Source organism: Crocodylus siamensis, chromosome 3 (genome assembly GCF_052110815.1).
Source record: "Crocodylus siamensis isolate JL-2025a chromosome 3, ASM5211081v1, whole genome shotgun sequence".
NCBI classification, from domain to species: Eukaryota; Metazoa; Chordata; order Crocodylia; family Crocodylidae; genus Crocodylus; species Crocodylus siamensis.
Window position 1 is genome coordinate 117334924 of NC_143397.1, and position 27170 is coordinate 117362093.

The 27170-nt window shown below is 42.1% G+C and overlaps 1 protein-coding gene across 1 annotated transcript in view; it reads left to right on the forward strand.

Annotated features, from left to right (window-relative positions):
* LOC149868730 (dynein axonemal heavy chain 5-like) overlaps window positions 1-27170 on the forward strand; it is a 265120-nt gene that overhangs the window by 6552 nt on the left and 231398 nt on the right. The window contains exons 7-19 of the mRNA XM_090037668.1: window positions 717-903; window positions 2433-2598; window positions 2700-2793; window positions 3867-3969; window positions 6897-7074; window positions 11699-11818; window positions 14735-14936; window positions 17543-17638; window positions 19235-19408; window positions 19504-19593; window positions 22154-22309; window positions 23183-23322; window positions 24375-24526. Of these exons, the coding sequence (XP_089893794.1) occupies window positions 717-903; window positions 2433-2598; window positions 2700-2793; window positions 3867-3969; window positions 6897-7074; window positions 11699-11818; window positions 14735-14936; window positions 17543-17638; window positions 19235-19408; window positions 19504-19593; window positions 22154-22309; window positions 23183-23322; window positions 24375-24526 (1858 nt within the window). The remainder of the gene's footprint in view (window positions 1-716; window positions 904-2432; window positions 2599-2699; window positions 2794-3866; window positions 3970-6896; window positions 7075-11698; window positions 11819-14734; window positions 14937-17542; window positions 17639-19234; window positions 19409-19503; window positions 19594-22153; window positions 22310-23182; window positions 23323-24374; window positions 24527-27170) is intronic.

Genomic DNA, 27170 nt, shown 5'->3' on the forward strand with positions numbered 1-27170 from the left:
GATTTAATTAAAACTAGAGTAACCTGAATAAAAATTAGTGTCAATTACTTTTGGTTGCGTCAGAATTAGATACATGTTTTAATCAATAGATATATGTGTAGGAGGTAGGAGGCACATCCAGGTTGCTTCAGTTTAATGGAATTATCCTGCTTCTGTGGCGTAGTCGAGGGTATACTGATTGACTGGATAAAATCATACTGAAGCAGAGAGGGAGATTAGAATCTGGCCTCCTCACCACAGAAGAAGCCATTGTGTTGAAGTCAAGTTGAAAAGAAAGCCCAATAAGTTACTTTGAGGTGGGCAAGAGAATTCAAGACAGCCATTTATTTCTATGAGATCCTTGTGCCTGTTTATGGAAAAGTGATTTGACTATCAAGCACAGGCCCATAGCTTACTGCATACTGTAACTGATATTGATATAAGTACCACATACACTCCAGCTTTACTGTAATGAACAGACATTCCAGTGTTTTGGAATTTATTATTGTTAGCCTGCTCCTGCTCCCTCTCCCATTCCATTGAAGCCAATAGCAAAATTTCCCCATGTAATATTTACAGTCAGTGTGGTGGTCATGCTAAAGCATCAAAGGATGTATTTTAGGGGTGCTTTTTTTAAATCCTTAAATTCTATTGTGAAAAAGCAATACTGTGATTTTCTAATAAATGCTTCCTTTGTTTTATATTTTTTCTCTCTATCTTTTTTTTTAAATAATCAGGACTGGGGAGCTGTGAAAGAAGGCTTGAAGAACAGCCACATACAACATTTTCTGTATTGTTTGGATAAATTTGTGGGTATTTTGTCATCATCAAGACAGAATTTGGATGGGAAAATTCAGCTGCAGAAGGTGGATATTGACAGTTACCTCAACAATTTGCATAACCCATCTGACTACATAACAGCAGGTAAGTAACTCCTGAAAGAAGAGTATTATATGTTGGTAAGCAAACACAGATAAGACCACATACAGGAAGCACTGCAGAATATATTTTAAAGGGGGCCATTGTACTGATAGATGTTTTTCATCCTTAACTTTTGTTGTGAAGAGGTAGCCCAGTAGTTCTTTAATAAGGAATATTATGTGTTGCCAAACAAATGTAGAGATGAGATTGTCTTTAGGAAAAGTGTTCCTTGCATTGCAAGGCCAGATTTCTTTAAAGGGTTTAGTCTTCCATTCCTAAAGTAGAATATAATTGCAGGTTTATGACCTAAGAAAAAATTGTGACATCATAAATTCAGCCCTGTTAACCTCCAATAAATCAATTTGCATTTTTATTAATCACTTTTGCATTTTTGTTGAATAAAACATTTCTGTATTAAACTAAATGTGGTAAAATGTTGTCCTCTTTTAAATGTTTATCTATTTTAAAAGTGATGCAACCCATGTGCTTATAGGCCAAATTGTGAGCTCCCTACTCAGTTTCATTTCTTTCCACTTGGAGTTGGACCAAGTAAAACCTATACAAAAATCTTAGTCCTAAAGAAGTTACTATTTGAGTGGCCATGGTCCTCTGTGGGTATGTATACCTGACTGCACAGTTGAAAAGAAAGCCCAATAAGTACTTTTATTAGCAAGTACTAAATGACTGTGCCGTAACCGCAGTTACTGTGCAGTCTCGGTGGCACATGGGTCGTTTTTGACCCTGCTATGCCATGGCAACAAGCTACTGTGACATAGCTTGTTGCTATGGTGCAATAGCATCAGCGTCATGGTTCGTACCCACCAATGCTATGTCGCTGTAGCATCTCTTATAGACGAGCCTTATAATGAGCTGCGTGTGAATTTAACATAACACAAGAACTGTTTCTATCAGAGTCTTGGAAATAGAGAGATGTATTACATAGGGTATGTCTACATGACCTGTAATGTGCTGTAGTTATTGCATATTAAGTTTAGTACTTGGATAACCAAGTGCTAAATCAATGCACGGTAACTGGTGCTACTGCACAGTAGCACCGGAGCATGACCTTTTAGTGATTCTAATTGCACAGTAGCCTAATACTGCTGCACAGTAGTATGTTAGCACAGGTTTTGCCCTGCATGCTACTGCACAGTAAAATTAGGCTACTACACAGTTAACATCTCATGTAGACACACTGATAGGATATACGACTGTAAGTTACATAGCTACTTTGATCAATTTGCCCTTGCCTTGAAGGCGGTTGTATTTCATTTCTTTTTAAAACCAGGATTTGTCATCTTGTTGTATTTGTCTTCTTTTCCATTGTACATTTGTAATTTTCCATTATAAAAGAAGGTGCAAAGTATGTGTGTATGTATTGTTCGTATGTAACTTTTTCATTATAACAAATATTTTTAGCTTCTCTGATTTCTTAAAATTTTTTATTTTTAAGGACACAATACTATTTTTAAATATGAGTTTATTTTTGGATAGATATTAGTAGAGTGCAGTTTGGCTTTATTATTTTAAAGGCAGTAACACAGAGGTCATTGAAAAACTTGAGGGAGCACTAATCATTTGGATCAAACAAATTGGACAAGTTTTGGTGGAAAATGAGCAAATGAGAAAAGAAGCTGATGACATTGGCCCATCTGCTGAACTGGAGCATTGGAAGTCAAGGATGGCTGCATTTAACAGGTTAAATCACTGTACTATTTCTCCTTCAGGCTAAAAGACATTTGTTGATAACTATAAATTGTCATTTGAAAAAAAAATAATGTATTTCCTTTATCTCAAAGCCTTTTAGATGAGCTCAAGAGTCCAAGAGTAAAGAAAGTTCTCAGTATTCTTCAGGCAGCAAGATCCAAAATATTAAAGCAGTGGAAAGACCTGGTAATTAATTGTGCTTTAAAAATAAACTTTTTTTTTTGCCAACTAAAGTTTCAGGACTTACCTAATTGGGGCACCTATGCAGCCAATAAGGCAATCTGCTGAACATACTCAGAAGTGAAGTGTGGGGCAAGATGTTTACACAGAACCCAAAACTGTGAGTTAAGTGCCAAAGACTGCAGTTACACAGCTGTGTAAGTGCCATGCAGGTATGTAAAGGAGAAATAGGACCTGGCCCAAAGATGCTTGTGACCAGAGTTGAGCAATGAAGACTGCAGGCAGTTCAGAAAAGCAAACTTACAAGCTATGTGTGGGTGATGCATGAGTCAAAACCATTTGAATGCCCCAGTTGACCAGTTACTAGGAGAAACAGCAAGTATTCCACTGAAATCTTTCACTCCCTTTTTGGTATTTGCTCAGTCATATCTTCTGAGTTTAGTGAAAAGAAAGTTGTTTTTCTGAATGCTGTTAGCTCTGCAGAGCCAACACAAGGAGGAGATGGTGAGCTGGATTCCATTTCTTTTGTGCACCGTCAACAGAATTGTTTATTAAGTTCTAAATGGTGCAAGCAGTTTTAGACAAAAGGGACACACATATATCACTTCAGAAGAGACTTGTCCTGTGGATCTCAGCCTAAGTTTGCAAGCCTCGCATAGAAGTAATAATACTTGATCGTAATAATAATTGAGCACATTCAATTGTGCCAAGTTAAACATTGAGAAATTATGAACCAGACCCCCAAAACCATGATTTTCTGTTTAGTTGGGGGCAAAGTAGCCTCTTATTGTGTTCATTGGGGAGTTTTGCTTTCCTTATGATGCCTCAATTACCATGTCCAAAAACTCCTAATTATTGGATAGCAATTATTAAATATGTAGTATGTCAGGCCTTGCAAATAGTCCTTACTTATGAGAATAATCTAATGACATAATTGGGAGTATTTGTGTGAGTAGGTGTTTGCAAAATTTGGCTGTCTATTTGTTCTTTTTATAGCATGGATTGGAAAAATAGTGAGTCTCCAGGTTCTAGTGCGATAAACCTGAACACTGTTAATTTTATTTGCTTTTACTTTTCAGGATGGTAATGTTACAAATGCTGCCAATGAAGCTAAAGACAATGTAAAATATTTATATACACTGGATAAGTTTTTTGGTCCACTTGATAAAGCCTCACCTGTAAGTAATATTTTTAACTGAAGCAATTAGTAGGAGACTCAGTAAAAGAAAGGTTGTTACTACCAAATGCAGACTGGTACCCCCTTTCCATTTCCGAATTTAACTCCTGCACCACGAGTGAATTGAATCTATAAATTTTGAATAGCCTTCAAAAAAAGAAAATACGCTATTTCTTAGGTAGCAAATGATTGCTATTCCAGATGCTAATACATGAGCAGTAAAAAAAAAAAAAAAAAAGAGACTGTTCTCCCAAGCCCCATTCTTCCCAGGTGCCCAAGTGAATTCTAGCATATAGTAAAGTATGCACATATGTCTAATAAAATAGTATGTCTTCTTCCTTATATGTTTTGGTTGGTTAGCAGAAAAATAATGTGTTTACATTTGAGTAAGTACATTTGAAAGAGCAAATTACAAAAATAGCAGTGTTTCCACTAAAACAGTCAGTATCCAAATGAGATGAATTTAGGTAGGTTCCCCCTTCTCCCCTGTATTCCATGGTAGGCAGTACAGAATGTGTCTGAGTTTTAGTTTGTTGGGGTTTTTTGCCTGGTTCACATTTTGAAGTTTATTCTTTTAGTCAAGTGGTGAATAAATCAATAATTCCTTTAAATGAAAGCATAAATGTTGTAGATGCCACCATTAGGGAAAACAATATAAGTTTACAAAATTTCTGCTGCATGGCCCACTGTCTTCCCTCCTCTGATAGTTGGAAAACAGATGTTAACATCAACATTCACTGTGGAAACAACAAACTGAGAAGACACACACTTTTCTGTCTTCATCTTAAAAAAACAAAACCAGCTGAAGTACTGCTGCTCTTTGAAGTTGTTATCTATTGAGTGCCTCCTGAAAAGTGCTTTGAGAGGTTTTGATGGGAGTTGAAGGAGCTTAATAAATCTAAAGAGATGCTTGGCCCTTTTCAATATCAGGCCTTAAATGAAAGAGCTTAATTTTTCATATTTTTGAGAAAAATGTAATTGCCTTGAGAATCCTTCTTTAAAAGTTGTTTCTAATAGTTTGTATCTCTTCTGGAGTCTCTAGGGAGTCATAGGATAAGAAAATACTGTGCTACATAATTCAATTTTTCACTATTATCTAAACACTTTAGATTTTCGATTAAATGTCAGTAAAAGCTTTCTAACTGTAAGAACAGTAGGACACTGGAACAAGCTACTTATGTAAGTTGTGGAATCTCTGTCATTGGAGGTTTTCAAGAAGAGACTGGGACAAAGATCTGTCTGAGTAGTTTAGGAGTGCAGGTTTCTTCTGACCTTGTCGTGCTATAAGCATAGGCAGCTGTAATATTTGGAGTACTCTAAGTGCCTTTAAAGCATTACAGAAAATGAGGGTACATGCATACTCAGCCAATTAAATACTTCAAAAAGGGCAGTTGCACCTCAAAAATGATTAGAAAGAAACAAGAACAACTTGGAAGTCCTGTAGTGTAAAATACTTCATCTTATGTTTGAAATCTCCAACAGACTGTAATAGGGAGTTGATCAGTCCTCTGGTATCCCATAGTGCTCTGTGTCCTCCCCTCTATACCCACACTGCTCCTGGGAGCCATCTCTGTCTCTTACACCAAACTCCACCGCTCCAGAAGGGTAGGATCTGCCAGGCCTATGACCTCTACAGTTTACTGCCAGACATGAAGGCATACCACACTCTCATTTACTGGATACCCAACTGAGGACTTTGGCCTTCACTGTGTCCGGAGTGTTGAAAATGAATATGGAGCATGTCAACAGCAGCCTGCTTCCATGATGTTAGCACTATACTCATCTGCCATCTCTGAGAGGTGTTCCAGCAACTGGAGACGGGCAGAAATAATGGACTTCCTTGCCTTCTGGGGTGATGAAGATAGCCAACACTTACTCTAGTCCAGTGGTTCTCAACTTTTTTTGTACCAGGACCCATTTATAAACATAGATGGCCAGTCCTGACCCAGTACCCCTCACTCCTGCCCCCCTGCCCCCAGTGTATGGGGTGAGGGTGGGTGTTTGGGGGAAAAGGGGCCCCAAGTAGCCCCTGGAAGGCTGGAACCTCTTCCAACCTGCAAAGGAAAATCCATAGTTTCCCATGGTTTTTCTTCTTTAAAGGAGAATCCATTTTTAAAGTTAGTTGATCCATTTTTAAAACTTTGTTTGCAACCCTTTCATATATTGTTGCAACTCACTTTTAGGTTGTGATCCACAGGTGGAGAAACAGTGCTCTAGAGGAGCCACTACAAGTAGGCCAGCTACAAGTGCATTGCCTCTGAAATGGCTACCCAGGGGAACAGCTGACATTGGTACCAGTACCGCAGGAAGACTAAAATGCTTAAAGGCCTGAGGTGCTAATTGAGTTATGGATGCTTGGAGGATGTCTTGTGCTGACAACAAGGAGCAGTCACGGATTCTGTCTGGGGAATGATTCAGTAGAGCTCTACTTCATTGTTGACTATGGGGAAATCCCTGAAGTCACTAATGGCTCAGAGGGTTCTGACTGGAGAAGGAGGACCCTCTAGTTTCTGCCCCTACTCTGCCCGAAAAGCAGGCACAGAAGAGTTGGGATAATTTGGTGAACCTCTCCTTTTGTGCCAGTCAGGAGATTTACCAGTCATTTATACCTGAGAGCTCTGATGCCACAATCTGGCCCATCTCGATAGACCATCCCCTCACCCTCACTATGCATTCCATGCCTTGTTTTGTCTGTAGCTGGTCTTAGCTTCCTTCACTACTGGAAGCTGTTGTGATCCAGAAGCTTTGACTATGGTGGTGCATTAGCAGCCACCAAGGTACTGACCTTTCACTGACTTAAAAATATAACTAATATTGCACAAAATAGGATGGAAGGAGTATGTAAGACACATTTCCAGGTCAGGTTTTCAAATTTAATAGTTTTTAGGAAATGTGAATTGCTAGTTTTCTCATCTTTTCTGGTTGCAGGAAGAAATGGTGAAACACATACCCAATTTAATGAACAGTATCTGTATGATCTACTGTACATCACCCTACTACAATACATCAGAACATATGACATCTCTTCTTCTTAAAGTCACCAGTCAAATGATTAGCACATGCAAAATGTATCTAAAGGAGGGCGTTTCGAAAATTTGGGACCTAGATAGGTAATGTGACGTTTAATTTTTCTCCTCTTCTTTAGTGAATACTTCTATGATATTTATAGTTTATATTTAAAAGATATGTTTACCAAAGTAGATTCAGCTAAGTATAGCATGTTTGCATTTTAAGCATGTGAATGTTCCCATTAACTTCAATCAAGACCGCTTGTTGTACATGAATTGAAGCATGTTTGTAAATCTTTTCAGGATCAAGGTCATAGTGTGTATTTGTACTGTTTTATTAAAATGCAAAGATAACAGTTTATAAGATACATATTTTATCATTATAACTTTTTTTGGAGTAAAACATGAATAGAGCACTAGGAGTAGGAAAAGACAGACTATTTAGAGAGAAAACCATAAGGTCAAGGGGTGGGGGAAGCTTAAGTCAACATTTATGTATAACTGGTGCCTGTTGCAGGGACATGTGGGCAGCAGATCATGGCTCTGCCCCGGGGCCCAGTCCCCAGCCCCATGCTGTCACCACCCCATGATTCTGGCCTTGGCCCTGCTCCGGACACCACTCCCTGCCAGCCTGCGGCCCCGTCCCATCTGCCCAGCCAAGCATGCCCAGCCCATGTGGGTCCTGGGCCAGTCTCCATGGAGACCAGGCCTGCCTATTCTGTCCAGTGTCCCCAGCAGTAAGTGCAGGGCAGACAGGCTGGGGTGCCTGGGCAGCAAGGCTGCCAGGACACGGAGCCCGGCACTGTGCTGCCCCAGCCCCACTGCATGCCTGGGGCTGGGCCATGTTTTGCTCATCACTGACAATAGGTTAGGAGTGGGGGAGGGAACTCTCCCTGTATATTCTTCTGTTATCTTGCTCTTACTGGTATGAACATTAGTTGTGTCAAGAAGAGTTAAGTTTATTGTAGGTTTGCAAGTTAAGTAAAACACTTTCTGTGATTCCTTCTGGAGACCTTAGTTTTATTCTTCATTCTGCTGTTCCATGATGATGGTGGTAATAATGATGAAGATCATCTCATCTAAAAGGTCCACTCATGGACAAAAATCCCACTTTGTCAGGAACAGTACACGGACAAAAGAAAAGATAAGCACTGTGCTAAAGGGCTTGTAGTCTAAGACGAGGGACAAGTGGATTGAGATAGATCAGGACTGCTCAGCCTCTGGCCCACAGGCCAGATGTGGCCTGTGGAGCCATTACATTTGGCCCATAGGGCTCTTCACAGGTTAGGAAACTTGATGGTGGGGGAGGGGTGGCCATTTAATACAGCCACCCTCCCCCCTGCTAAATTCCTAGATTTCAAGCCCTGTGCACCCGGTTGGAGCCAGGCCATGGCCTCACCCCTTCTGCAGAGCTGGCCCATGTCCCTTTTCCCCTGGGGAGTTGGATTGGGTAGGCCATGGTCCCTTTCTGTCTGTGGGGCTGGGTCATGCCCCCTTTCCCCCTATTAGGCCAGGTCACGTGCCTCTAGTCCCCTTGGGGTTGGGTCACATTGCTCCCCCTGCTGCAAGGCCAGGCTTAAGCCAGGCTGCCCCCACCTCTGCATGGCCGATGGTGCTTGCCACACTGGCCCCTGGCATTGCATTGGAACCACCATCCAGCTTGTGGTCAGACCAGGCACTGCCCATCAGGCCTGCCAGGGAAAAAGATTGAGCACCACAGATATATATAAGGGAGCAGGAGGCAACAATAAGAGACCCTGGTCAGTGTAGCAGACAGTCACTTCAGCACAACAACAATCTAACTTTTACATTTTTTAGGCGCACAGTAAAAGAGAATTGAAGGATTTGAATTAAGATAATGAAGTAACTTTGTGGATGTTTATTAGAAATTCCTTCCAAATGTGAGGTGCAACTTGGGTCAAAAACACAAAGGTACTTGTTTGAAAGTTTAGCAAGTACTGATAAAGAATGGAATCACTGACAGAGTGGAGGCAAGAACTGATATCTCAGAAACATATGAAAGATGACAAGAGAGTGGGGATAGTATGGGAAAGGCCTTGAAAATAAAGAGTAGTTTATTTTTCTGCAAAAGAGAGGGAAGTGCCAGTGGAGGGATTCAAAGACAGCCATGGCATGGTCAGTGATGAGCTAGGAAAATGATCTTTGCAGCAGCATAGCTTGCACATCAAGGCTGAAGAAGAGGATGTTGCAATATTTAAGATACGAGATGATGAGCACTTAGACAAGGGAGATTTCTTTGAGTTAGATGCATGGGAAAGGCCAGATCTTGGATACCTTATACAAAAAGAATCAACAATATTAGACAGAGCCTTGATTATGAGGCTATAGAGTGGACCATGTCAACGGTAACATCCATAATACAGCTTGAGCGCTGTAAAATTAAATCACACTAAACATTTTGCATATTTGTGCAAAAAAGATCATGACAATTGCCTTTACACAACAAACTACAGAATATTATAAAAAATTACAGTAAGTAAGACTAAAATTAAACTTTCAGCATTCTTAAAAAAGTTCATTTTTAATTCTGCTTGGTTTTTCACTTCTTTGCTACATTCTTTTTGTATTTCCCAGTCAATAGTATAAAGTAGTGATTTAACTTCCCATTTTCTTTGGCAGGAGCAATATTCTGGAACTGGAAGACAAATTCCTAACAGAATGATGATCTTTAAGACTAACTGGCTTATATGAGGGCAGCATGGTATTTAAAGAGAAAAATAGTCTCTTCATTCCCAACATTTCATTTACAATAGCTGTGTCAGGATTACTTAAATGGTCTCACATAAGCTGAGCATGGCCAGTAGCTTTGAGAACTGCAGTTTTTCAGATGCTGATATTCAGATGCTGGGGCCAGTTTTGTTCAGTGTCTTTATCGAGGACCTGGAAGATGGCACCCTCAGCAAATTTGCACATTGTGGGGGGTGGGATCTTGCCACAAGGCACAGCCCGCAGGGGCCCAGGGGGCCCATGCCCCCCTTCTCCCCACAGTGCTCCAGGATCAAGTGGCTGCTGCTATGCCTGGAGCACGGTTGGGGAGGGGCACGGATCCCAAGGGCCTCTGCCAGGTTGCACGCAGCAGCAGGAGGCCCCCCCACATGCCTCTGGGCAGCGGAGAGTCCCAGACCGGGTCAGTGCCGCCTGGTGAGTGTGGCTCAGCCCAGTGGCAGCAGAGAAGTGGTGTCAGGCCCCGGCCCAGTCCAGTCTGGGACTTTCCACCACCCAGGGGTGCAGGGACCGGGGGCTCCCACCACAGGGCGTAGCCTGGCAGTGGCCCTGGGGGCCCATGCCCCCTCCCTGCCATGCTCCTGGTGTCCATGCCCCTTTCCCTGTGCTCTTGGCACAGCAGCAGCCCTCACAAGGCCATCCTGGAGCACCAGTGGTAGCGGGCACAGCCCCTGGGGCCCCCGCCAGGCTGTGCCCAGCAGCAAGAGCCCCTTGCCACATGCCCCTGGGTGGTAGAGAGCCCCAGACCCAGCTGGAGCCTGATGTCACATGAGTCTCCGCTGCTGAGCTGAGCCATATGTGGCCAGCTGCAGCAGGGCTCGAGGTACAGCAGCAGCTGCCTCTGCCTCCAGCCCCACAAAGATGAGGAGGGAGCACCCCTTACCCTTGGAGAAGCCCCCCTGGGGTGCCAATCCTCCCACCATCCTACTTACCTTCTCTTGTTCCTGACTGAGCCGCAGATCAGTCCCTCACTGCAGGGGCCTCAATCTGGCCATGTCCCTTCCCTCCCCGCGACTGACTTCTGGTGCTGGGGGGTGGTGGGCGTGTACATGCACGCACGCCCAGCTGTGCTCCCAGCCCAGGATTGACCTAAGAAGGCTTGGGGATTGACTGGTTGATCACGAGCCCCAGGTTGGTGACTACTGGTCTAGAGAAGAGAATACTGAGGGAAGATTTAATAGCAGCCTTTAGTTACCTGAAGTGGGGTTCAAAACAGGGTGGAGCTAGACTGTTCTCAGTGGTGGCAGATGACAGAACAAGAAGTGATGGTTTCAAGTTGCAGCAAGGGAAGTTTAGGTTAGATATTAGAAAGATTTTTTTTGGAGGGTAGTAAAACACAGGAACAGGTTACCCAGAGACGTGGTGGAAGCTCCATCCTTGGAGGTTTTCAAAACCAGGCTAGACAAAGCTTTGGCTGGGATGATCTAGCTGGGAATGGTCCTGCTTTGAGCAGGGGGATGGACTAGATGACCTCCTGAAGTCCCTTCCAACCATAATTTTCTATGAATCTATGATTTAAAGGAAGAAAGAGACTCTTCTGAATTTTTTTTGTCCAGAAAGAGACATCCAAACTTTGCTGGTAACCAAGCCACAATTTAAAAGGAAAAATGGCTAAAGTACTTGAACTGAACAGGGATTTTTACAGATCAATGCACCTATTTGGTTTGTACTGTGAAGCATAATAGGACCACAATGTGGTCTAGTGACAGTAGAACATGTGCCAAAAATTTTAGCCTGTAAAACAATTTAAAAACAAATGTTTTTAATTTAACCCTCTTTACACTTTGAATGTTAATATATTGATAAGCCCTTGTCTCCATTTAGCAAGTTAGTTTATTTAATGTCGATATAATATTTTCCAACTAAGGGACTTGGAAATATGTCTCTGTAGCTGAAATGTTCTAATTTTATTTATAATCTTCTGATTGGTTCTTTATGATCATTAAGTTTGTATTCTGTGCTTTATGGGGGTTTTTTTTAGGCCAGAATTGTTAAAGAGGATACAAGAATGTATTTATCTTAACGAACAGTATCAAACGTCTTTTCAGAGAGTGAGGGAGAAGCTAAGAGAAACCCCTTCTGACAGGCAGTTTGATTTCAGGTAAATTGTTCATTCTTTCCTTGAATCAAATCTTGACTATTTACGTAATTTATGAATGCACTATCACCATTGTTCTGTCTAACTCATTAAAATAATAAAATGTAGCATAATCAGGATTATATCCCTGGTAGGGATGTGAAAGATTAAATAATCATTTAACTGGTAAGTGCAGTGATAACGGGTTAGCTTACTAGTTATCATAGGTGGTGGAAGGGTGGGGGTGTTCACAGGGCTCAGCCCCCACAAACATGGGGCAGTGGGTAGGGCCCCAAAGCAGCCTGGTCATGGGCTCTGGACGGCTGCATCAGGGGTGGGGAGGGGCGTGCAGGCAGCCAGGGTCACAGCCTGGCATGTGAATCACTGCCTGCTGGTAGGCAAGTATCAATCTACTGGGGGAAGGGCAAGGGGCTGGGGGGGGGGGTGGACACAACAGATTAGGGCCCCAGGGAAGGAGTGGGGATGGGGTTTAGGTCAGAGGTCGGGGGGAGCGCCCAGCCGGGTGGGTGATGGGACTGTCGGTGCGCAGGAGGCTTGTCCAGGGGCGCAGTGGGGGCTCCTGCTGCTGTGCATGCCCCAACAGAGGTCCAGGGGATACGTGAACCCCCTGTCTGTGTGTGGGGTGGGGGCAGCTGCCACTAAATGTTGTGCTTTTCTCTCTGGTGTAGCTGCCCCGGGAGTGGCATGTGCCGTGTGCCTGCCACTGCTGGGCTGCGCTGCTCCCCCTGCCTGCCCTGTGGCGGGATGCGTGTGGCATTGCATAGCTCTTGGGGGAGCTGCCGCAGCAGTGGGGACCGGGGTGTGGTGCACGGTGATGGCCACCTCCTCCCCACATGCAAATGTGGGGCGCATCTCCCCCAGGCCTCTGCTGGGGTGTGTGCAGTGGTGGGAGCCCCCTGTGTCCCTGGACAAGCCTCCTGGGCTCCGGTTGTTCTGCTGCCTGGTCCCGCTGGGGCCCTGCTTGCCCTGGCCCCTGCCCCACTCCCTCCCTCATTGCTGGGGCCTCGGTCTGCCTCCCCCTCCCCCTTCCCCCACAGACTTACCTGCATGTGTGGGTGGCGTGCACGCATGTGTGTGCACACTCAACCCCCCCAGATCATTTTTTCTCCTTCCGTCTATTCTGGTTATCATTTATCTTGGAGCAAGGAAGGTGGGAAAGGAAGCCTTGGGGTGCCCCGTCAGGAATTAGAAGACAGTGGGGCTGGTGGGAAAGAGGGAGGAGGGAGGGGGGCCAGTACCCATAGCCTGAGAGGAAAAAAGGGAGCAACCTAATGTTTCATCAGTCAAGCAATTAGGTGCTCATTCACAGGTGCTCCCCCACTCTCAGTGAAGTCTTGCCTCCTTCCTTCCTCTCCCCGTCAAAGGGCTCCAGGAGCCACTTCCAGCAGCAGCTGTGTCTGAGCTTCTGTGTGATACATTAATCATTTAACCAGTATAATTAGAGGAGGTTAAACTAATATTTTAAAGCAATATTTACATCCCTACTCCCTAGCAGAATTTGTTCTAAGATTGTTAAATAAATAGATGCAGATGGACTTCATGTACATGCATGCATGTTGTGCTGAATCCCAACTGGCCCAAAAACCACTTAAGTTAGTGGAAAGACTTTCACTTAGTTCAACAAGTTTTGGATCATACTTTTAACACTATTGCCAAATGGAGTTTTGGCTAAGCATAGCAGAACAAGCTATGGGCTTGTCTTAGTATTATAGAGTCAAACTATGATCTTCTTTAAAAAGTTGTTTCCATCACATGTCTGCTGTTGTTTCCTCTTAGTAACAACCTTTTGCAAAAATATGTACTTGTGGATCTGGTGTTCTCAACTTCCTGTGGTCTTCCCCTTGACCTCGTGGCTCAGCTATTCATATGATATCCTATCTTTGTGCATCCTTTTCACCTGCCCAAACCACATTAATCTTTGTACTCTGCTGTTGATTTCCATCTCTCCTGATTTATCATTCTTCTTAGGTTATCATTCCTCACTTAGTTTCTTTCATGAGTGAATGTGGGATTTTGAAAACAAAGGTGCAGGTGGTGTGGCACATCAATATAACACAATACAACACTCCTGTCTCCAAGTGAAAAGAAACTGGAAGCTAAGCTTTACTAATGCTAATAAAAACATAACAAACAAGGCAAAAATAACACAGAGATATTGTTCCTTTAGTCCTGTGGTCATTAGAACTGAACATATATCACTTTCAAATTCATAAAACAAAATCTAGACTTCTTGAGTATCCTGACTATGCATCTAGTGCTTCACTGGAAGTTATTTTCACACTTGAGTTGATGTTCACCTGAGTTAATGTTTCCATGCCTGAGTGAATGTTCCTAGCTAGAATTGAAAACAGTTTGCAGAGTTGTAAAATAGGAGCTACATTAAGATGAGCAGCTAACAGCAGAATTGCAGAAGAAAAGATAGCTGAATTAGTGAAACATCAAGACCATTAAGAAAAGGAAAAATGGGTTTTAACATCTGTGCAATGAAGAGTTTAGAAGGAATCAGGTAGATTATAATGAGCTGTAAAAGTAAGCGACTCCCTCGCTGCTGCCAGAATAGAAATGCTGCTGCACTGTCAGGCAGTGGCTTCAGATTTTGGGTACACCAGGAAACAAAGCGGGATGCCCCTGGTCTCTTTTTTAATTTCCCAGCAGTTGCCATTAAAAACTCATTTCTGCAATTTGCAATATTTTGGAATCCCTCTTTGGTAGAACTAAAGTGTCTGAACTGTACAAAGCAGTCAGGATGTAATAACCCCTATGTTCATTCACTTTGCTTCCCAGTGTTTTAGTTCCACACTTTACTTTAACACTTCTATAAAAGTTCCTTTAAAGTTGACACCTTCCATCACTCTTACAAATATTTACGTTATTTTTTATATTTTATGATAATCTCTCTACTATTTCTTTTATCCTTAGTGAAAACTATATATTTGGAAAATTTGATACGTTCTGTAAGCACTTGGAAAAGATTTCAGATATAAGTAATATCATGACAGATCTTTTAGAGCTACAAGATGTAAAACTAGAAGGGATTGAAAAAATCAATACTCGTTACAAGACCATTGCTACAAACATCAAGTCAAAAACCTATGATATCCTGGATCCCAAGAAACAAGAGGTATGTATGTATAATCATCAGTGATCTGTTAAGCATTTTTAACCAGGTCCACAATGGCTATGCACTGCTTCCTGGCCTGCTCTGCCATCAGCCACAATCTCTTTGTGGAACCCCCGATGACCAGGGTTTCACAGAACATTTGAAAGTCATTGCTTTATCTGAACTAGAAAACAAAGGATGTTGAGACATGTGCAAAACCCTCCTTGTGCATGCAGGGCTAAATCCTATTTATCCTTCAGGTGATTAATTTGCAAGGAATCATGTGCCAGCTTCCATAGGAGGAGTAACGGGTGCTCTTTGCAATGCTTAGCTTATGGCCTAGGGATTAGAACACTTTGTTGGGAAGCAGGAGATGCAGACTTAAGTCCACGCTAGAGTAGGAACCTGGGTCCCTCACTCCATGGATAAGTGCCATAACTACTGGTCTCAAAAGGGGCAAGGGGGTGGCCTTTACCCTCTTCCTCTGTTGATCACCCACTGGTTGTGATTTTTCTACAACTAAAACGTCAGGACCACCTGGTGATATGTGCATCTCTAGGCAATTTTTCCCTCCAGGCACCGATGTAGTCATACTGCATCCTCCTGAACTTAAGCAGAAAGGGAATATGATAGCTATGCTGAATCCTCAACTATGTAAGTGCCAAAAACTGGGGTTAAATGTCATGTAGGTAGGTACATGCAGATGAAATAGGTTCTATCCCATAGTGACGTTTAAGTCAATGGAATTACTTGCATGAGTAAGGATTACAGCATTAGGACCCAGCAGCATGAGTGCCTGCTGTGAGAGGATGAATATATTATAATCAAGCAGAAGGCACTCAGCACCTCACAGGATTCTTCACAGTGGGCTTTCAGGAAAAAATAATTATGGATAAATATCCAAAGTAGCTTTAGTTCCTCTTCTGTGTTCATCTGAGTTCAGGGGCAAATCCAGAGGGGATGCAGTAGTACAGCTGTACCCCACCTTGGCTGTATTGCAGGTGAGCTCTGGGCATGGGGTCTGCCCAGAGCCTCTGCTTTCCTGTGAGCTCAGGTGGTGAGTGCTGCCCTGCTGCTCCTCCCCTCCTTTCCCCTGCTGTTGACTTCTGTAGGAAGGTGAACAGCATCACCCTCAGGGCTCTGGGGCTACATGCAAGGCTCTAGCCATACCTCACCTAGGTCAGTTGGTGAGTTTAGAGCTTACTGCTTACATGGAGCTTTGGCAGGAGCCAGTGCTGACCAGGCAAATTTCCCCCTAAGTGCAATGTTGTACTTAAAAGTGGGTTTTTAAACCTACTGCTTTAAGCATTGACACAACACTCAGGTGATTAGTAGCAGAAAGGCTTCCTTTAATAACTTGTTGTACTTAAAAGTGGGTTTTTAAACCTACTGCTTTAAGAATTGACACAACACTCAGGTGATTAATAGCAGAAAGGCTTCCTTTAATAACTACCAACAAACTACAAAACTAAATGACAGAAAAATACTCTTTCCCAATATAAAATGAGCTATTACAGAAAGTCCTAGTACATATTTAGTTGCAGCAGTATTTTCTCACCAGTGCAGGCAGGGAAGCTGGTCCAGTTTTGCCGCCTTTATAGAGTGTGGGCCCTTTACTCTTGGGCTGGGTGCGGAATGGCTTCTCGATCTTTTCTGGATTGCACACCTTGCTGGCAGTTTTGTTTTCCTTTTAAAAGTATTTTAGTTGTATGGCTTCAAAGCGTTTTTCCTTGATGCTTCGTCAACTAAAGTCCAGACAAAACAGGGAGGAAAAAGGGTGACCATAATGTTACAACTGTTAAACTGTCTGGCTCCTGTTGTTTGATTTGTCCAGGTGTGAAGACTTGTGTTTCTCATAGCTACTGAAGTTACAGGTTAATTAAATGTGATGGGTCTTGAGTGGATAACTAGAGGCAGTGGTTACCAGACCTGTTTTGGGGTATTTGTTTATCAATGGGGAAAATTTGCAATAGTTTATACCGGCAATGGTCTATTTACAAAACTCCAGACATACACTTAATGATTGAGACATTTATAACACCTTAGATATTGGATGCCTGTTTGAGAAATGTGAGAATATGTTTATTAAGGTGCATTTGTCACATACAGAGCATCTTTTACAGGTTTTTCTTGAAATGTATATTTCGTCTTTTGTCTTCCTTAGTTGCTAGTTCAATTGAAATGTATTTGTGGTTTTCTGGTATCCAGGTTGTATGAAGTTCTAAGTTTTATGTAGTTTTATATTGTATGTTGTTTTCTTGCCTTCTCTGTTTACATTGGCATAGCCGCTTTCTTGCTGTCTTAGCTACACATATGATGAGTGTGCCAGGTCTCTGCAATAATTTTCCTTTTAGAGGAACCATCACTCTTATTAATTTATGGCCTGGGTCTGGTATTGGGTACCTGAAGCTCCCCTGTCTCTATGCCTTAATGGATTTCAGCCATTGTGGCGACTTGATTTTTCTTTTAGCAGACTTGTCACCACAACCCAGTCTTGTCCCAGCCACTGTCTTGCATTTTTGTTCAAGAGACACTGTCCAAGCTTTTACAGCCAGAATGCAAGAGGGTGGTTTCGCTTAAAAGTCCGTGGGAAAATATAGCCAATTGCATTTTTTTCCTTTCTCCAGTTTGAAAAAGATTATCTTGAATTTAAAAAGCAAACTGAAGCTCTGTACCAGACAGTCCAAGAATTCATGGATTCCTGGTTTGAGAAACCCTTAACTGTAAGTACTTTGGCAAGTAAAAAATGTATGTCATTCTTTGGAAGAGCTAAGCCACAGCAGTCCCTCTTGAACATCTTGCCGTGCTTTTTGTTTTTATTATAGAATGGGCCTATTCTGTTTCCAAATTATTTTTTTATCCCAACTATTTTCAGTGTAAGAATTATTGAGGATCAGATGGTGAAAATAAATTTAAGCAATTAAAATCCAGCTTATTAAAAAAAGACCTGTGTTCAGTTTTAAAAATTTTAATCAGTGGCTCTTTCAGAACATTTTTTCAATAGTATTTCAAATGCTCTTCTTACCAAATCAAAAAGGATATTTGTGAAAGGGTCACGGGTGGGTGCAAATGTATTGTTATTCCTGACCCAGTTTGCCCTGTAGGTGATCCCCGCCTCTGTATTCTTGCCCACCACAACTTGCTTCATCAGTACAGATGGAGGTGATTCACCTTTCAGTATAGTACAGTCAACTGGGTTGCTTATTCCCCTTCAACAGTTCTGTCATTAGCCCTAGCACAGTCTCCTTTAAGGGAAACAGATATGTTTATAGTCTGAGTTCGCTCTGTGTCTGAGACCATAAAATGGGTTGGCCCCAAACTCAGTGTTGCCTCGAACAAAGAAAAAAAACTCTCTTTAGTCAACTGGTACTGTGAATGTGCAAATGGCACTCTGTGTACTTGTAGCAGAGCAATGGCAAGTGGGAGCTCCTCCTCCCCCTACACTCCAGCAATAACCTCCATGCTGATGATTGAAACAAGTTCAGCAAAGTAAACAACAGAAAATCTGGGAGCCACACACTCACCATCTCTTTAGGAACTTCCATGTCCTCTTCATCTTTGGGTAGGTAACAGTCTGTCTTTAGTCTCACATCAGTTCCCCAGGCTGCCAGTCAGCCTGCTTGTTATCCAGCTGTCAGCTTTTAGGTATCTTAGATGAATTTTTCCTCTCCCTTGCAGCTTCACAAGGCTCTCCTGGTTTTCTCTGTGTTGCTAGGTTATGGTCAGCCTATTCAGGGCCACACTAATAACTCTCCACTGGCTGCCTGTTTGCATATCACAGGGAATGCCAGGGAATGAGAGAGGGCAAGCAAGGGATTTCCTTCCCCTTATTACCCCTCACCCTGTCACATCCTGAAATCAATACTGCCAACCATTTTGTTAAAGTTGGTACAGTTTCTTGTTTTGGGCCCTGACTCTGAAGCAGGGCATCTGGGCAGATCCCAATATCTGCATAGTTGATGCCCAGGATCTGCCCACACTGTTTCCTTTGCAAAAGCAAAAACTTTCTGAGGGCATAGTTATACCCAAAGCACAGATTTTTGTGCATAAAAATAAGATTGAGCATTTAGGGAAGTGTCTGCAGGAAATAAAATGTCACCTTTTATCCTATGAAGGCCTTTTTTGGGAACAATTCACACTATTATAAATATCAGCTGAATGGGAATTGAATTGACTGTCCCATTTAGATCAGATTTTTCTCTATTCAAAATATTATCAGTTATAAATAGAAAGGATTAGAGACACACAATGACTACAACTTATTAAACAATTTTCGCCTGGATGGAACATTTACTGTAAATATCCATCTCTTTTTTTAGACTGAACAGATGTTGGGACTGTTGATCCAGTTTGAACAGTTAGGTAAAGACCACATTGATCTTAATGAGAAGTATATAACTGTCCTTCAGCGATACAGCCGAGATTTAGACTTGGTTCGAAAACTCTACCAGAAGCAAAAGGAAAATCCGCCTATCCTTCGTAACATACCACCTGTAAGAGAATGAAACTAATGACACAGGAAAAAACTATTACTTTTTGTCTGTTTTTTGTTAATGGACATATAAGCTTAAATCTCACTAATTTTCAGGTAACCGGGAAGATTATGTGGGCTCAGCAACTATTCAGAAAGATAGAACACCCAATGAAAATCCTCAAAAAGAAAACCACGCTTTTGCAGGTTAGAAATGTAACAGGTGGAGGGTAGAAATTTATGTTAAACTTCAAACAAGTACCAGTACTGTATCGTATTTTTAGTACTTCATACTTCTAAGCCTCTGCAACTTTTAGTTCTGACTTTCAGACTCTAATGTCTCCTTACTAGCCTACCTGAGTTTTGTCTGGGGCTCATTACAGCTATTTCCCTTGGTATTCCAGGCTTTGACATCATTCTCTACTCTTTGTTCCCACTAAATGACTCAGTCTACCTCTTCTGCCCTGATTTGGATCCATCCCAGGTTGCACTGCTTTCCTCTGTAACTCACATTCTCCTACTGGACCACTGCTTTTGCGCCATTGTCACTACTTGGTGTTTTTGCACATTACGGGTAACACATGATGACTCTAAGGAATGTTAGGTTGTGTTAAAGTTAACAAGTGCCGTGAGCAGTCGCACATTAAGAGTTAAAACCCTCTCTGATACGTATAGCTGTCTGTCTAGGGCATAAGAGTCTGAGAGGATAGCTAGTCCATGTGTGGAGAACTGGGAACGGTGCCTCCTGGGATACTGGAGGACTGCACATTTCTGATGTTAGCTTTGTGGAGCAGAATGACACTACTGCAACACAAGCTGCCTAATACCAGAATTATTGTATGAAGAAGATTATCTTTGAGGGACTTGTTACACACTGCACTTCAAGCTGCTCAGATGTTGATTGGTGATGGTGCTTACTTAAGTTTGGAGCAGTTACACCATACGGCTAAAAACCTTCTCTGATTGTCCCCCGCTTGCACAGCTGTGACTTGCCACTAGAGGGCTGATGAGCAGGGGCCTGACTAGGAACTAGGGATGTGAGTTGCCACTACAGGGCTCCTGAGTCAGGATAGGCTTCTATCCCTGCTCTAGGTGGGGGGGTGTGAGAGGTTGGTTGGGATGGGGGGCCTTGGAATTTGGGAGGTAGCGAATTATTGGGTGGGGGCAGGTAATAAAATGGAAGGTGGCAAGGAAATGGGGGTGGAGGAAGGGTGGTGAAACAAAGGAAGTCAGCAGCTAAAGCAGGGATGGGCAGTTATTTCGGGTGGAGGGCCACTCACTGAGCTTTGGCAAGCCATCAAGGGCTGCATGACAGGCAGCCAGGGGCAGATAAATATTAATTTTCTAAATTTTTAGGGTCCCCGTGGGCCAGTAGAATGGCCTGGTGGGCTGCATCTGGTCCCCATGCTGCATTTTGCCCACCCCTGAGCTAAAGGATAAAATAAAAAGTAAAACAAAAAGAATTTGAAAAGAAATAAGGCAGAAGTAAATTAAAGAAGGTCTCATATTTTAATAAATTGGAATTTGGGATTGGGATGTGGGGGGGTGCTAGTCATGCTGCCTGGGGTGGCTGAGAGGTAGGAGAGGTGAGGTAAGGTGCTGGTGGGGGGAACTTCTGCCCCTGCCCTTGGAAGGAAACTCCAGATCATGCCCATACTTTGTTCTCCCTCACCCCCTTCAGACTCCACTCCTGGACCTGTTTGTACTCAGAGACTTAGCTAGCTGGCATGTGCTCTGCAGGCATTTGCATGGGGTTGCACCCTTGGGGCTGGGAAGGTCACACCCCTGTGAGTAGGAGGGGAATTTGGCTTGGTACCAGAACTGTCACCTGGATAATTGAGTCCAGGGGTGGAAAGTTTGTCCACACAGAACAAGGTGGGAGAGGAGATACTGCATCCTGGGACACTAATGTGGAAGTGAGTTACCCAAGTTGCAGTCCTCCACATTAGTGGAACACGAGCTGGGTAACACAGATTAGAGGTAAATCTGCTCTGGAGTGGTGTAGCTAGTTTCAGGTGTTAATGTGTGGCAAATCCAAGGGTTAAGAGCTTCAGGAGCCACCTAAAATTAATGTGTAACAAGTTCCTGAGACCACTGAGATGCTCAGAGGGTACTTAGCTCAACTCTTCCCACCTTAATGTGTGGATTTTTCTACCTTAAGAGCATTTAACACGTTTGAAAAGGTAATGTGTAACTACACCCTCATCAGACTCTCTGCCTAGCTTCCTTTCCCAACTAGCTCTTTTCTTCCACAATAACTTTTCTGTGGGCTCACTCCCTAGCTTCCTCAACAGTAGCCCATTTGCCATTTAGAGTCTCCCCATCATGGCTGCCAGGCCAGCTTTCTCATTGGCCACATGTACACACATTCAGGATTCTGCCTGCTGCACCCAATAGGCCTATGGTTAGTGACAGGAAATACTGAGCTGTCTCATGTGATCTGTGAAGACAGATGGCCATCCTAGCTTTCCCCAAAAGAAACTGATTCCCATGAAATTCCACATGCCAGCTGCAATTATAGTGTAGAATTTCTCTACACAGCAATGGCAAAAATCAAGACAGAAATTTTATCACTAGAGGGCTTAAAATATTCCTTTCATTTAATTTTAAATCTCTCTCAATTCTTTTTTCTTTTTTTCTCATCATCTAAATGTTATGGTCCACATTCATTTTGTTTTATCAACTGTAGTGAGTGTATGTCTTAGGACACAACTTAATTAATTTAGAGAATATAACATTATTAAAATGAATTTCTTATGGTTTATAGACTCCAGAGATGAAGAAGGTTGTTAAAAGCTATAACAGAATGGCTGCAGTTCTATTAGAGTATGAACTCCTTTATCACAGAGTATGGTACAAGTCCGCTGACCAAGCTAAGAATGGACTGCATGCTTCATTACTAGTCAGACACCCAGAAACCAAGGTAAAGATGTTTAAAAATAATAAAAATAAATAGAATAGTGGTACATAGGATTTACTTCTTGAAGAACAGTTGAATCATTTATCATAAGTGGGCTATGTTATTCATATCACATACACAGGTAGAAAACTATGTTAAAAGAATGCCAACAAGTTTGCTAAGTCAAGCACTCTAAAATTAATCCATGTAATCTTAATTTTTTTCCTCCCTTTGTATGTATGTTACAATGTGGACTTTGTTCACAAGATATTTTTTCATAAACCCACTCGTACGTAAGGAACAGTATTCAGCAAAGACGATAGTTATTATTTTTTAACTTTGTTTGGTCTCTTGTGTTAGTTGTAACATGCTACCTAAATTTGCAACAGATATGCAGTTTTTGACTACCTCAAAGGGTTTTTCATTATCATCACTGTTTGAGAACCTCATAGACTTTAGTGAATTTGCCTTTACAACTGGTTAGATAAGAAAATATTATTACCCATATTGTAAAGATTAGGAGCTGTACCACAGAATGGCCAAAATATGCCATTCTGGATGCTTTGCTAATTGGACCTCATGAAAGATGATTAGAGCCTAATATTTCAGATTCCTTAGCATTTTTGTCACTTCGAGCATTTAGAGCATTTTTACCTGGCTACAATTTCGGGTTTAATACCCAGCCAGATGCATACATGTGAAGTCAGGTATCTACCTGGTGAATAAAGTGGAATAGGATCTTATCTTAAATGTAAACTCTTGTTTTCAACATCTTAGCCAGTCATCTTTGCTACCTTTTATATGTTTTCCAAAAAAATTATACTACGCCTGAACTTGAAGCTGTCACCTTTTGTTCATGTGGCTTTCTTTTTTTTGTCTGTGTTATGGCACATGAAGGAATTATTTGTGAATTTGGATTCCATGGTCTTTGAAGTACTTTATGAAACAAAATACCTGAAAAAAATTAGTTTTGAAGTTCCAGATGTTCTGCTTGGCTTGATTGCAGAAGCAGACCAGATTAAAACACATCAGATGAAGTAAGTCAGCACTTTCTAGATTTTGTTTTCATTTGCAGATTTTCCTAAGTTTGCACATACACCCTTTAAGTGTCTGGGTTCATGGGGAGCATCTCCCCAGTTCTGGGCATCACGCAAGAGCTTTAAATGACATGGGGCACACAGAACTTAAGATCAGGGAGCATTTGACCTGTAAGCATACCAGCACACCTGGGATGGGATTTGAGGAATTTTATCTCAGATCCCAAAAATTTCACCTCCTTTCATGTCAGACATTGAACATGGCATAATAGGCCATGCGAGTTTTGGAACCCAGAATAACATTCCTCAGAACCCGTCCTGCAATTAAATTAACACCTGGAAGGGGCCTAAGAGATATTAACACCCCTCGCCCCTGCTGTCACTCATGAATTTCCTGGACAGCTATGGCTATAACAACACTCTAATTCCTGTATGGCGATAACTCTAAGTTAGGGCTGCTGCAGCAGTTAAGAAGCTACCAGGTGGGGTTCTCTGGGGATCTGTCCAGAGCCTGGCATAACTAAATATCTTCATTAGTGATTTGCAGTATGGATGTAAGTGCACAGACAGTAAAATTGCAGGTGACACCAAATTGTTTTGGGGAGCAGATGCTTTGGAGGATAGCAATAGGATTCAGAATGACCTTGATAAATTGGAGAAATGATATAAAATAAAGATGATGAAATTCAGTAAGGCAAAGTACAGCCCTGCATTTAGGATAGAGTAATCAAATACATAAATACGAATGTGTATAGAGTGTCTTCGATCTGAAATTCTAGATTGGAACACACTTTCCCTTTGGGACTTTATGCTCAAAATCAGTGACATTCAATCATTGCAAATCTATTCTCCAAGCTTTTTTTTTAGGATGGGTTAGGAGAGAAGAGGCTTTTAATTTGTTAAGTTAGGTATGGTTTCTTGTTTTGAATATTGATCCAAAGTGTACAGACTTTTTGCTGTGTGTGTATGCTTACAGCTATGTATATTTTCAGTGTATTGAAAAAATTATGCAAATGCCTGCTAACTGCAAAAAATGTGCTAATATCTTGCAGGCTTCAGGGTCTCGTGGTTGATTACAGTAATTTTTTAAATGGAATTCCAGCTATGCTGGAACCACTGATGAAACCATTTATAGGACAAATTGAGGATGCTCTCACACCAGGTTTGACCCAGCTATCGTGGACATCTTCAAACATTGATAAATGTATGGATCTTTTCCTTTCTATCTGTATTTGTGACAATTGTGTGGTTGTATTGTTTGCTTTGACTTTCCCTGTTGAAAGTCAGGGGTTTTTTTGGATGGGTTTTGTTCTGGTGGGGTTAATGGCTAGAGAGGGACTGGTTGTAGCCTAGCTTATTGCTCTCTACCCTCAGGATGGTGCTGGAAGATCCCCTTTCCTGAGAACTGCAGTTCTTTCTAAAAACTGGGTGAAGGGATATAATAAGGCTGGGGGGAGAGTGCATACGCTTGCCTTACCTGCGTCTCTGGCCTGCTGGAGCATACTGAAGTCTGCTGGTGTGAAGCCCCAGAGAGTGGAGACAAAGGGAGTCTGCCATGTGGGGACTGAGGCTGAAAAGACTGGAGTAGTGGGGTAGAGGCAACCTGCTGAGGGCCAGCAGAGAAGCCAAGACCTCTGGGAGTGAGGGGGGAGTTTTGCTGCAGAGACAGACTATCTGCCACTGGAACCAGCTGTGGACTTGAAAATAAGCTCGGTCCGGGTGTGAGGATGAAACGTTAAGAGTAGTGTGTTTTGAACATTTATTATCTGTTCTGCCTTCCCCAATTCTATTGTAGTGTTTTCTCTTAAGTATTAAAGTTGGGTTTTTTATCCCTGAAATTTGGCTTCCTTTAATTAAATATCTTACTGCATGAGGAGTTTGCACTCAGGGTCCCATCACAGTATTCTACAGACATGGCATTGGGAGATTGAAAAGACCATCCAATCCTTCCTACCGATAATGGAATATACCATATTTGCTTGAAAAAAAGATGGCTCCCCCAGTTATTAGATTCTATATATGGGAAATTCATAAAATTGATATAATTTTCCATATATAGAATTTAGTTATTGGAGGTTTGCCTTGAATTTATCTCTTTCCCACTGCTACAGCAAGAAAGGTAAATCTTGGGGGTCAGGTAGCCTCTTTGCTTCACCATCTTTTCCCCTGTGCAACCCCTTCCTCTTCTCCTTACTTTCAGACCCTGCTTTCCCTGAGCACATGGAGGTGAGCAGCAAATTTGAAAAAAACTGACCCTGGAATAAATGTAGCTATAGCAATTTGCACATATTACCCATAGACTTTATTCATCCAAATTCATCCAAAATTGATGCATTTTACCTTCTTTTGAAACTGCTGTAAGTTTTAGCACAGGTAGTGTATAAACACACTTTTAAGTAGCACTTTAGCGCTCATTTGCATATAGTACAAACTTTGCATGCTATTAGTCCAAAGCCAAAAAGCTTATGATTTACCGTATAGTTCATTGAGCTGGGCCCTACCAGAGTCAATAGTCAAGCTATGGTGACCTCATATTTCAGCTTTGTTCAGTATGTGTGTGTACTGCAGCCTTCCCTCCCCCGCAATCGCACACAAAGGATCCATATGCTGATTAGCTCCCCCCCCATTCATGACTGCAACCAGGTGTTTTTGTCACAAGTCTTAGGATGCTCCATAAATTGATATATAGATAAGACATAGGGCAGTCTCATCCAGCTCCACCTCATAATCATATGTACCAGGCTAAGAGAGGAGCTGACAGAGGGATTCTGGGTGAATTGTTTAGGGCCCTGTTTGATGTTTGCCAGACATTTAGGCTAGGGGCAGACATTCATAAAGCCTGAGCCTGATTTAATTCAGTCTTTGCAGGCTAGTCTAACCTGAGTAGGCTAAACCAGTTTGTAACCACACAGATATCCCCTCTGGACTGAAGAAATACAGGGGCTCAGGCTAGAATGCGGCGGGGGGGTAGCTAGAGCAGCCCCCCCCCCTTTCCATCGTGCTGAGCTGAGGGGGGGGCGTATCCAGGCCCCTTGAAGTAAAAACCACAACAAAATCTTAGCAGATCATTCTTAATTCAGCAACCTGCTGAATTATAAGCAAGTTGTGAACCACCTGGATGCAAATTACCTGGGTTCTACAGTACAAGCATGTAGAAACGATATTGCTTATACTAGTTGAGTCTTGCCTTGGAGAATAATTCTAATCTTATATACAAACCTGCAGGAGTTAGATATATTTTTTTAATTACTACTTTAATTTGCTAATGATACTGTTACTCATATATTGTTACCAGTACATCATCCAAAGTGAGGTAGGATATACTTATGTCTATACATTTAGTAATGTGCTTTAGGTAATGTGCATTAAATCTAATACTTCCATTGTGAGACACTAGAAAAAGGCGTGTTTGTCTATTTTAATGTGCATTAGCTAAAGAGCATGGGCATTTATACACATACTTTTCTGTCCCATGACGCACTGGAGATCTGCTGCTTGGGAGCAGACTTGATTAATTGAGTGTGCTCCACATGCAAGCCGAGGCGAACTGTGCTGTGCCACGGGCAGTTGTATAAGCAACGAAATACATGTCAGCATGTAGAAAATGGTGGCGGAGTGCTTTTGAACTAAAGCACTTCCAATTGTATTTTAGTTCAAAAGTCTGCTGCTGCCATTTTATCAGTGCTGTCACGCATTTTGCTGCTTATACAACTGCATGCATCGCAGTGTTAGGTGCTTTTCAAAGCCCTATCAGCAAATAAGAACAATTGGCATCACTCATCATAATGTAGATCCTGTTTTTAAAATCCACCCTTGGTAATAATTAAGGATACACCTGACCATTACCA